The sequence below is a fragment of the Branchiostoma lanceolatum genome, chromosome 4 (genome assembly GCF_035083965.1).
Source record: "Branchiostoma lanceolatum isolate klBraLanc5 chromosome 4, klBraLanc5.hap2, whole genome shotgun sequence".
NCBI lineage: Eukaryota > Metazoa > Chordata > Leptocardii > Amphioxiformes > Branchiostomatidae > Branchiostoma > Branchiostoma lanceolatum.
This window is the reverse complement of record NC_089725.1, coordinates 16,915,195-16,927,233: the sequence shown is the minus strand read 5'-3', so window position 1 is coordinate 16,927,233 and position 12,039 is coordinate 16,915,195. Positions and strand designations below refer to the sequence as shown.

The window sequence follows — 12,039 nt, the reverse complement described above, 5'->3', positions numbered from 1 at the left end:
ACCAAAATATCAGGTTTTGTGATAGGTAATATGTGACCTCAGCCTAATGATCTTATACAAAGCAGTTGTATTTGGAAAGCAGAATTCTTTTTCGACAACCACACTGACCCCAATCTTATTGTATACTAAGGAACAGTAATATGTTACCAGAAGGTGCAATATGTGCACAGAGGTTTTAGTGGGTAGTGGTTCGACTTATGAGAAAAATGATGTGTCTAGTCTATTTGTACGTATGTCTATTTTATGCATTCAGTAATGTTGTAAACGTGCAAAATTAATCCAGATGACCAGTTGTAAAGTTCTTAATAAGAGACTTGTTGGCACATGATATGTAATCCCACATCTAATTATCTTGAATTGCTCATTGTGCCTTAATTGTCTTCCCCACTAGTCATTTGATTTGCTGATTTCAGTTAGTGTGCAATCAGGGGCACCTAACGTCAGACCCAACTCTGAGGCCCACTTCGCAGCTTGTCATCCTGATTCCCTCTGTGATGATGTCCAATCCTACGAATAATCCAAAGACTATCGTCAGATCATGTGAATAAGACAATGACTGTTTTGTGACCTAAAAATTGGTAAAAGATCTTCATCCAAATTCTACAAGAAGTTAAGGCCTCTTATCAGGGCTCATTGGTAATGTTCCAATAATAGAGAGAACAGATTTTATGAAGGGTACTAAGGTACTAACAGTAAGGGTCTTGGCAGGCTCTTTTGGAGGTGCCTGTACGACAATGGTAAAGTTTGGGGTTTTATGACTCTAGCTGATGTTTTAACATGCAATTGTAAAATCAGATGCTTGAAAACCTCTCCAGACTTTCTTGCCAGGAATGACAGTGACATATTGACCTTAAGTTCCATGATCTCATACCCTTGCCAAATGGTGTAAGCCTAAGCAATCACAACTGACGTATTATGAATGTTTTCATAATGATTAATCATGCAAGTAAAGGATCTCATTTGCATAATTTATCATTGCATAATTAACATTAAGCATTACTTAAGGTATCTACATGCACATGTGTACCAAAAATTATGATGATTTGTCAGCTTCTTTTTGAGTCATTCTCATTCATGACCTCAATCAAAATCAGCCCCTGCAGTTCCTCAAAAGCTCTTAGGGGGCCCAAATCTATATTACTTTAATTCCTCTCAGCCCCAAGAGCTATCTACTACCACTCAAATTCACGACCATAGCAACATTGTCCAGAACATGAGATATGAAAACCAGCAGTCCACTGCAGCACCATAGAAAGGCGGTAGGAGGCCCATTATGAAACTTGACCTTCATTTTCCTGACCCCTACCCACATATCAAATATCATAAAGATCCATCCACAACTTCTTAAATCATGCTGTCCACATAACCAACCGAACAATTACTGTACAAACAGCACTGACAACCTAACCTTCTTGGCAAAGGTAATTAATTGACTGGTAAGATTTGAGAGGCTGAGACAGTGTTTGGATATCATCTAATCCCCAATAAATAATCTTACTACAGTATCCTGACAGCATAGCAATGACTCAGTGTCTCTTCCCTGAAACTCAGCAGTTATCATTCTCTACATTATATTGTCGAAGGAAATGATATGGACAAGGTTTCAGAGGACTTGTAAATTGCAATATCCATAATCCCAGTATTTGTCATGTCTATACATGAACGTATCATATAAATCAGTGGAACTGTGCCTTATATACTGTTATGGAAAAGGAGTATGCCTGAACATCAATTTGAGATGCAGATTTGTGCTGCATATATTTCCAATTACATGCATCACTAGTTCTTACCATCATGTTGTCTACTGCATTTTAATGCATCATTCCAAGAAACGATTTAAGATATGGGTTGTACTGCACAAAACAGGGAAAGTCAAATAAAAAAAGATGTAATTAGAGTTCCACGACCTCATACCTTTGCCAAATGATTTGTTTTAAAACTGACGTATTGTAAAGGTTTCCCCTAATTTGCATGACTTGTGTCATTCAAATATTTTCTTTGCTGAAATAATTGAAGTCTTATCTTTGCAAAGAAGACTTTGCAGCTTTTTCTCATTAATTATGCAAATGAGGTCTAATGATGTTCCAAATGCTGCAAGTAAATTCCTGTCATGCACCACTATTATCTCATAAATCATGCAAAAAAGGTTTTCATTTGCATGATTGATAAACATGTAACGTTATATTGATGTTCCTCTCTTTTTCAATTATATATATATCACATGTTTGAAAGTTCTATAATGGAATGTAGCCGATTTATACCATTTCCTCAGCAGATATGAACATTATATTGTGATTTGAAGAATTATCTAATCATGTCAATCCTCACTGTCACTATCTACAAAACAAAATTCATGACCATCCATCAACTTCTACTTGGTGTTATTCCAAAGTTCAAAACAAAATCTGCACTTCCAAAAAAGCTGGTAGGGGGCCACTTCTTCATGAGACCAAGAGCTATCTACCATAAAAGAATCATGACTTAAGTGTGTCCAGAACCAGGACCTTTCATCATGCAACAATATAATACATCTTGTAGCATGTATACACACAATAGTTGATATCCTAGTGACCTTTCACATTCTAACTTATTCACAAAAACTTGCAAGCAGTTTTTAGACTGATGGATTGCAAATTGCTTTATAACATCAATAAATCATTAAGCTGCGGTCAATTTGTCTGTCTGTTAGCAAAGCTCCAATACTGACCCATGACACAATTTCATCATAAACTCAGATCAAGGCTCGTCTTTATGTCTAATTAACCCTGATTGACTTCTAATGGCTGAGCGGTTGAGCTTTTCACCTTACCACACCCTTGTCTTTATGATCAGGGGATGGCTCATTATTGTTCCACAAAACTTACATGAAATAATGTATTCTTGCCAAATCAATGAGTGAATAAAACAGAATAATGCTACTGCAAAATGGAAAAATGTAGTGTCTGTATTCATTAAGAGATTTACTATACAGTATTGTTCAGAATCATTGAGAGAGGCCCAAACAAACATGGCACCAGCATCAAGTATAAACACACACACACAAAGTTACCCTTGCTTGCCAAGTTGCTGGCCTCATAGAATTAGTCACATTCAACTCTGGAAATTCAGGTAATAAATTCACACAATTCACTCATTTATCACCTTTATATGCACTTCTAGCTCACCTGTAAATAGTACCATAGAGCCTGAGCTGATCAAAAGGAGACGGTATTCCCAGGTTGAACAGCAAGGCATCAGAAATTTATCACTTGGCATTCGAAGGAGGTGGTCGTAAGAGACTGCAAAAACCCTGCTTCGTCAATTCTTGTCGGAAGTCTGAGTTAACTGAAGCCCAGTCATTTCATGACCCTCAGTGTACATTGAAATTGTTTATTTGCAAAATAACTGATATCCTGGTCCTCTATTTCTCAATGGGTGTCTATAAGCTACAGCCATATCCTGGAGCTGTTTCCCACTGTAGAATAAACTGGCGGTTTGGTAAAACCGTGTAGCTGCACAAACATTATGTGTAACTTGGAGGAAATCATAGTATGTTTAATAGGGTAACTTTATTCAGAATCTGTGCTGTAACTAATTATCTATTTTCTGGGGTATCTACACAATCAATGATACAATGTATAATGTATTGATCAGTTATATCACACACCAAAATAAAATGTAATACATAATGTATTCCCGAAGACTCATTATATACAACATACTAGTAGTAACAAATTAGTTGCCGTGTAGCTTATGCCAGGCTGTGAGCATTTTCATGGAATGATTCCTGTAAGGTACAATACCTGTATGTGAGCAATTGACTAGCCTCATGGCTAGCATCCTCCTGAGGTTACACTAGGATGAGTGGATGGTACCTAGTAGGCTAGTAAACCATCATTGCATGAATCATAAATTTTGACAAAAATTTTTTTGCATTTTTGTGGGCATCCGTGACACAAAATCTGATGTGATATAAATCAAAATAATTATAACCAAAGCCAGATATTGGAAGGCATTGCCTGGTAGATTTGTATGTTACTGACACACTTGGCATTGACCATATTCCCAGCTTTTAACCTAAAATCTATAGCTGTCCCCACATCACTATCCCTCCACCTGCAGGGAGATAAACTGTGACCCAAATGGCAAAGCAATTTCAGATTATACATGTACCTGCATCACACTTCCTCCCTGCACATGGCTTTTCTGATCCAGCCACTCAATATTCTTGCTATGAAATGCCAGGAGGTACAGCCTGAATCGAAATGAGGTCACAGTATTACATATACTGTTAGTGATTCATGGCGGGCTGTGCCAACCATAATCATGGGACTTTTTCAGAGGTAGCAGGTGCACAGTTTCGAAAGTTCTAACAGTATATATATGAGACTACTACAATAAAGTTTGGCAGTAAATAGTTTTTGTCAAGGAAGTCAATATATAAAGCTGAACATTTGACCAAGGGAGGCCATCCTATCAGGCTAGGCAACAAAAAATTTAGCCCATGCTATACTAGATCCAGTATATGATACAAAATGACAACAAACACTGAAACAGGGTCTGTTTTGTCTCATCAGTCTTGTTCTGACAGATCCTTTCTATATATGTTATGTCTACAACTTGTCCAGTAATAATGGTGATGAGGGCGGAATGACAGGTTTTATTTTCCTTTTCAGTTTCTGCTACTTCCCAGCAAGCCAACCAAAATGAGCGTCAATTGTCTAAAATTTTAATATGTAATGTCTCAGGACATTTTGTTGAGTTGAATCCAGTGCCAGGGAGTGTCTCATAATCTTGATTCTGTAACCTCTACATATATCAACTGTAAGCACAACCCTTAGAGGATATTCTAACACTCTGACTTTGATATCTGAGAATCCAGAGGCTGAAGGTTAATTACACTGAAATTTGTCCCAGACCACAAATTCATAGGTATAGTACATGTATCACCTTGCTGGAAGATGAATGTTTAACCTTCAGCAAGGAGGAGGGGGCAGTCAGCACAAATGGTCACAAATCCATTTAGATGTAAAAATGTTTGCACCACACCAAACCCAAACCATGGGAACCCATCAGCCAACTGGCTAAGTGTTGGGAGGCTAAAGCTCACCAGTGTCAACAGGGGCACAGAGGCATTTACATTTCTTGGAGTTGGCCCATTAATTCTGGACTATGCACTCAGCTCTGCATATTGTCAGCTCAGACAGATTTAGTGACAAGGACAACTTTCTACCTTGATCTTAAAATATTGTTCAGATGTGCAAACCCAATAATCCTGACCAAATAAATCATTAAGCTCTGTAAATATTGTTAAGAAATTATGCACCTGCTGCCACTCCCAACATTAGCAGCAAGAATAATAGATTTATCAAAATCAGAAATCTTATTTTCTGTAAAAATGGTTGTCCCTTAGAATATAATTTGGTCAACTTTATCGTAGTAGCTTCAACTTAACATCAAATGCTGGAAGCTTAGGAGTACATATCTGTTCTTACATGGTTTTAAAAAAATGCATTCTTTGAGCCAAGGAGGCTATAGGGAGAAGGAGATGGCATGGCATTAGTCCTCATCTTGTTTGAGCCTTAGAGCATACCATCAAAAACCAAGTCCTGATAATCTCTAAGCCTCTCAAAGAAGATTAGGAAGAAAAAAGTCATGTTCCAACCCTCATAATGTACTTTCTCCACATAATCTTTAGAACACTAAAACCACAAGATCTCATTTGCACCTGAACTTTATGGGTTGTATGGGTTGTAAATTATCACCTGTCAATTTATAGGCACTCTGTTCCCATGGCAACTATCTTATCAACATAGTAGAACTGGATTTTCCTAAGTAATGTCTACTTGCTGATTATTACCATTAGGAAAATTACCCACTACATGCTTACTCATTTCTACACTATATCACACTTGACCACTACTGTGAGACATTTTCATTGAGTACATGTAGGTGGGGAGATATAACATGCTTATACTTTTTTTATAGATAGCTACCTTAAAAGATTGACCGTACACCTGGAAGCATAAGGTAAACACCGAGTCTAGCAGTTTACAGTTGAATTTTTCAAAACATCATGGACTGCATTTTGATATGCTATGGATTCTATAAACAAAATAAAAAAACAATTAAAAGGAAAGTCTGAGCTGCTGCAAATAGACACATTCAGTATTGAAATAGACGGTAGGAACCTGAGTCATTGTAGGATATACATTAGCTTTGAATAATGATTTACCCACACCTATATTCACTACTTTCCAAAGTTCCATCTGTTTGATGATCTTTAACACCATCTACATGTTATGTACAATTTTCCATCTTGAGAACTGATCAAGCAGTAGTTAATGAGTTCAGTCACTGACAAATCTGCATCTCTAAACACGGGTCATCTGGAACTGAATGATTTGTGTGCAGTTACCTCCATGAACTTCTGAATTATAGATATGCAAAGAACAAACTCATTTACCGGTAGTGACTTAATTAGGACGCATGTATTTAAGTCTTTTGAAAAAAGTGCATTTTGGTAAAAATTTTGAGGTCCTTCAAAACAACTGCAATCTTTTTTCTTAGAAAATGAAATTGTTCAGAAACAATACATGGTGCTTTGCTGTCAAATTAATCATGCCTACTTTACCATTACTGAAAATACATAATCTATGTAGATATAATATAACTGTTTTGACATCCGTTGATGGAATAAAAACTACCTAGCAAACATCAATGGGCAGTAAAGACGAAACTAATTTCATCACACACAGATGCACGTGGCAGTGGGTCATGTAAAATTGTAATCAACTTTTACAGCACTGTGCACATAATGCAACCATATGGTACAGTGAAACATGCAATTTGGAAAAATATGGGCTTATTACAAACCTATTGTCAGTCTCCTTATCACAGCATGAGAGGTGTCACTTGATGCAGCCACCTGTAGCGTGGTACATTGGTTCCTGCAAGGTATGAATGGACTTGGTGATGAAAATGGTGGTTGAGGTAATGAGTGGGTGGCTGTAAATGTCATATCCACACCATGTTGGGATTACAAAATGCTATTCAAATTTCCTACTGATCAGAGGGCACCATGGGTAACATGGACGGGCTCACTGGAATGTGTAACATTACAGCAGATTGGGATGATTTTTATCTCAAAACTTTAATATCTTTTTGAGATGATACCTTGTTTATTGGTACATTGTATAGTCAAAATACTTCTCTTTGTTTTACTGAACTCTAATACTCAACGGAATTTGTTGAGCCATTAAAAAAGGACAATGATTTCTCTGAGATATGAGATTATTGTTTATGGCACTCCCTTCTTTTCTCATGTCTATAATATATCATACATGGCAGACTATTAACGTTACTTCCCTTAGAAATGATATCATATTGCTGCAGTATTACCAGAACTTTAATAGCATTACGTGGAATAGTACAAAAGAATATGTAACATCATATACTTGTCAGGTTATTGGGGAAAATATCATTGAAAATTACAGTAGTTATGCAATCTATCATTTTTTTCAGTAGGCAACCAAAGTATGGTCAGTTATAATGTGCAGTCAGTTTATAATTGAGGTGGTATTACATCCTAATTCCTACCAGGTAACTTATGTTTTGATCGTCAAGGATTCCTTGGTTTCATGCAGTCCTGACAGATAACACATCATACCCAGCTACAGGAATCAGAAATCTTTCCTGATCTGGTTAGCATTTTTGCGGGCACAGCGATAAAGCATTTATCACCAGACCTATGTTTGTTATGCTACATTGTCCATAATAAAACTGAGTGCAGATGTAGTAATTGATGAGTTTACTGAGTCAAATCATCACAAACTGCTCATTTTGCCTTTATACCAGCAAACCCCTGGGGACCAATCCATGCTTTTGTTGGGAAAACAAGGGTGTTTTTGCTCTGACTAACATGATTGTTCTCCTCAACAATGAATGACTCATCTAAACAAGCTAAAAATGATGATGTAAAATCAGATTCAATGTGATTTCATAGAAATCGTGTCATCCGCCCGACGTAAGCAACCAGACACTTCCCTTCCTGTTTTGAGAAGTTTCCCATTGTTCAGGTGATGTAAACGTCCCGTCACACCTGCCTGAGGCTACCTGACACACCTGGCAGGCTCCCCACCCAGACAACAAGTCAGCTCACCTTTCCATTTCTGTGTAGGTTGCAACACCAACGTCCCAGCATGCCATGCGGAGGAATCTGGCACCTGGGAAAACTCAACCAATCAAATTATAGTACACATCTCCCTGTTTGGTCTGCACGGAATCTCGGCCAATCAGCGGCGGTGTAACATCGTGCCTGGGCCGTGTCGTCATCAAGAATTTAGGCCGTCCTTTCCTGTCAGGGAGGGAGAAAAACGAGATCGCCGGAACACCACTGATTTTTCGGCAATTCCACCATCAAAAATGGCGTTTAGAGCAAGTTTATGGAGCCTACTATTTGTGGGAATTCTGTCTGTGGCCTGTGGGACGTATATCGAGGTAAGAGGCGACAAAATCCTGTATTTTCTGGGCCATTTTCTTCCAGACGGCGATGTGCTATTTGTTTTCTTTTGTAGTGCCAGCCCAAGCGAATATGGCTGCCGTGTACTACCGCTTGAGTATTTTCTCACAAAACCCGTATTAACCACACGCTCCCGGTGTTTCAATTGACGAAACATATGTAAAGTAACTATAGACTGAAAAAGTAAAACGAAAAAGTGGGAAAGAAGGAGTCGTTTACGCGCGAGAGACTGCGTTGATGCATATTTATGACCCGTCAGACTGGTTTGTGCGCTGTCTGTGTCATCTGTGGCTGTAGAGACGATCAGATTTGGCTAACACGTTCTCACCAAATATCTGATTTCTATCCGAACTACAGCGTCACAAGATAACGTAGAACAAGACTCTGGATATGTATGCTATCTATACCAGTTAAACCTACATCCTCAAGTAACCACCAGTGCCAGTATTTAGACAAACCAATTCTAGTATGCTGGACATTTAGATGAAGTTGTTCTTTCACTGAGGATTTTTGGTGGTCTTCACAGGCTTTGCCCATCAAAGTAGAATTTTTCAACCACTGTCTTGACCCAAGAGGTAGAAAGGGGTCTTATTTGTGTACTGCATGTATGTACACAAGAGGTGTAGTTCCTCATATTTAGTTGTCCCAGAACTGAAAAAGTCCCTCAACATTTTGGACATTCTTGTGGAAAGGTACACACTAATTTTGTGCAGTGCCTCAGGCAAGCTTGCTGGCGGTGCTGGTGGCGTTAGGGGGACCAGCCAGAACAAATGGCAGTGTCAAATCAGATCTGGTCTGCCATTGCGCAGGGGGCAGTCGTATATAAATGATTCACTCAGGGGGCAATAAAATGCTTATTACGGTGTTGGCAATCAATTGTCTTCAGATGTGGTGGAACTGGAAGGTATCTTGTTTGAATCTTTTGCAGCCTGCCAACCCACAACTGGGGGAAAATTGGGGTGCCAGGCAGGAAATTGACTTTTTCTGCGCCCATTTTTGTGTCAGGTGTCATACCTTTTATATTAGGCCCAATTTATACAGAGTTTTTTCAGATATCTAAAAATCCGCCGACATCTGAGCCTTAGATATCTGGACGCATTTATACACACCGACAGGAAGTACCGCAGGACTCACGCAGCGCGCTGATTGCACTCGTGACCCTATTTAACCTTTTGCGCGCGTTTCAAAATGGCGGGAGAACCGCCTGTGTTTTTCGTCATGATGAATATGGTATTCTTTCTTTATCTGACTCGCGTGTGGCTAAACATGAGGCAGCAAGCAAGGGTTGAGCGTAAGAGGCGTTTGAGGTACCGAGGAAGACGACAGCGACCGGTCAGAGTCAACGCTGCGTTCCTACTCGCTGCCCTTGTCGCGGCGGAGGGGGGAGGGCCGATCCACCGAACGATCTGGCATCACGAAAGAAGTCCGTCGTCCGTTTGGGAACAAATGGTCCTTGATGCTAAGAAGTTTTCCCGCTTTATCGCCCGCCAAATATGCAAACTAGCGTGAACCCCGACCTCCAGATGTCTACTACGCGACACATTCTGTTTAGACGTCCGGCTGGAGCGGTCGGGGACTCCCGCTGAGTTGTCGGGCGAATGCTTCAGAGTGGTCGGCTGAAATTTTCCCGACATCTAAAAAAACCCTCATTAAGACCATAAAATTCCTGTTTAGACACAGAAAAAAGCTGTCGCCTGGCAGATATCTGCAGTCCAGATATCTAGACAAGCTGTGTGTAAATTGGCCCTTAGTCATTTTGTTCTTGCTTGAATGCACATCATATGGGATCATTTCAGAGGAGAGTGGGGCCTTTAAATGGCTGTATTTTCTTTTGAATATGTTTCACCTCGTATTCGCCAGACGTGATGAAACATAATTTGCAGCACAATTTTGATTCAAGATGTATTTCATTCTCATTTCCGCTTTTGCAATGTGATAGACTATTAAAGCCATGGAGTTTGCCATATTCCTCATAACCAGTCGACAATTACGGATCCCCAATAGTCTGACATTTTATTTATTGTAACTCACTGCTAGGCATGTACTTTAGCATTTATCATGACTAACAAGCAAATACAGAGCTGTGGTAGCTTTGTATGTTTGTCATGATATTGTCATAACCAGTCTTCTCATCTTTTTCTTATCATTTTGATAATATTTTATACCACTCTGTACATTACCATAGAACAGACCAATTGAAATTGCTGAAGGGGAAAACAAAGACAGAAATTAGGACATGTTGTAGCCATAAAAAAACAATATTCCCCAGCCTATATTGAACACTTTATTAACACCCGCATCCAATCAGACTGGTGTGAGGTGATGCATGTGTTATGTAGTGCCTCTCAGGTTTCCCAGAGATGTGTTTCTATAGATCAGTAATGACACTAGGGACATCTAGTGGGCCTACTTGCATATTCACTGCAGGAGGCAACCCTTTGACCTATGATATCAGACAAGGTTCACCATCTCTGACAGTTACCTTGTATGAAGTAATAGTACCTTGATAACCTATGTCTGATACTAATAGGTGTAAATGTTATAGATGCCAAAAGTTGCATGGGGGAAAGTGAAAATACCAGCCTGTTCGAACTCCCCTTTATCAAGTTCATGTAATGTTAGGACCTTCGTTTTTAGACGCACATTTATAAATCCGAGTTGATTGCTGTCCTCATTGTGTCCAGAAATTTAAACTTTTAGATGTGTCTGGTAGTTGTAATTGCAGAAATATCTATGGGTTGAAAGGGCTATTTTATAACAAGAATGTAAAAATTTGGCTGGGACTATTTATTCCTTGTGTTCTCTTGAATGCACTAGTAGTAGTAATAGTATTTTGTCATACCCTGGTTTGCGCCTGTATCAAAAATAGAAGTAATAGCATACAGCTACAGTATGAAAGGACTGTACCTGAGGCATTCATCACCGGTTGACAACTTATTATTTGGTCATATTTGGCCTGCTTGCATCTTGAAGGAAAAATCAATTCGTTCTTGTATATTTCCATTCAACTGTCCAATTCTTGTGAGATGGCCATCCAATATTACCTCAAGTTCATGTTCTCTAAGACAAGAGGATATTGACTGATCTCTGATTATGTTCCGAGATTGCGGCAACAGTATTGTACTCCCCAACTATCTTTATCCCTGATCAATTACTTCTCATGGAATGGCAGTAGTCTCTTTTGTATAGCCCCAGTGTGTTGATGATTTCAGACAAAAAGCCTATAGCACTGGCAAAGTCTATATATTATCTCCATTGTTTCAAACATGCAGGTCACTTTGTGTTATTCTCATGCAAAAGAATGTACTATTAAATGAAATTGTTAAATTTGCTTATTTCATGGGATTAGTTTTCATTTTTCCTGCTTTTATCCACCGAAAATGTTACATGATACACAAAGAATTCTCTTGTTCAAACTAAGCCCCTCTCCACCAAGCTTGACCCTTGTTACAATGAAAGCAAGACCAACTTCTAAAGGTTATTTGCAGTCACCATTGACGCTTGCAGCAGGATGCAGATGTTGGCTAAAGAGGTCATGC

The 12,039-nt window shown here is 38.9% G+C and overlaps 2 protein-coding genes across 11 annotated transcripts in view; one reads left to right on the top strand and one right to left on the bottom strand.

Annotated features, from left to right (window-relative positions):
- Positions 1-8,248, bottom strand: part of LOC136432959 (sialin-like) — a 33,219-nt gene extending 24,971 nt beyond the window's left edge. Inside the window, exons 1-2 of one of the 4 annotated variants that reach the window (XM_066424650.1) lie at positions 8,141-8,248; positions 6,856-6,929 (exon numbers count right to left, since the gene is read on the bottom strand). The gene's annotated coding sequence lies outside the window, so the exon portion shown is untranslated. Of the gene's footprint in view, positions 1-3,164; positions 3,283-6,855; positions 7,121-7,578; positions 7,598-8,140 lie in introns of those variants that run through there. The other 3 variants (XM_066424651.1, XM_066424649.1, XM_066424652.1) reach the window with 3 other exon arrangements.
- A 44-nt stretch (positions 8,249-8,292) lies between these two features.
- Positions 8,293-12,039, top strand: part of LOC136432958 (amyloid beta precursor like protein 2-like) — a 29,010-nt gene continuing 25,263 nt past the window's right edge. For 3 of the 7 annotated variants that reach the window (XM_066424644.1, XM_066424645.1, XM_066424642.1), the window contains exon 1: positions 8,294-8,478. In XM_066424644.1, coding sequence (XP_066280741.1) covers positions 8,404-8,478 — 75 coding nt within the window. In that variant the 5' untranslated portion in view covers positions 8,294-8,403. Of the gene's footprint in view, positions 8,479-12,039 lie in introns of all 7 variants that reach the window. The other 4 variants (XM_066424648.1, XM_066424646.1, XM_066424647.1 and 1 more) reach the window with 2 other exon arrangements.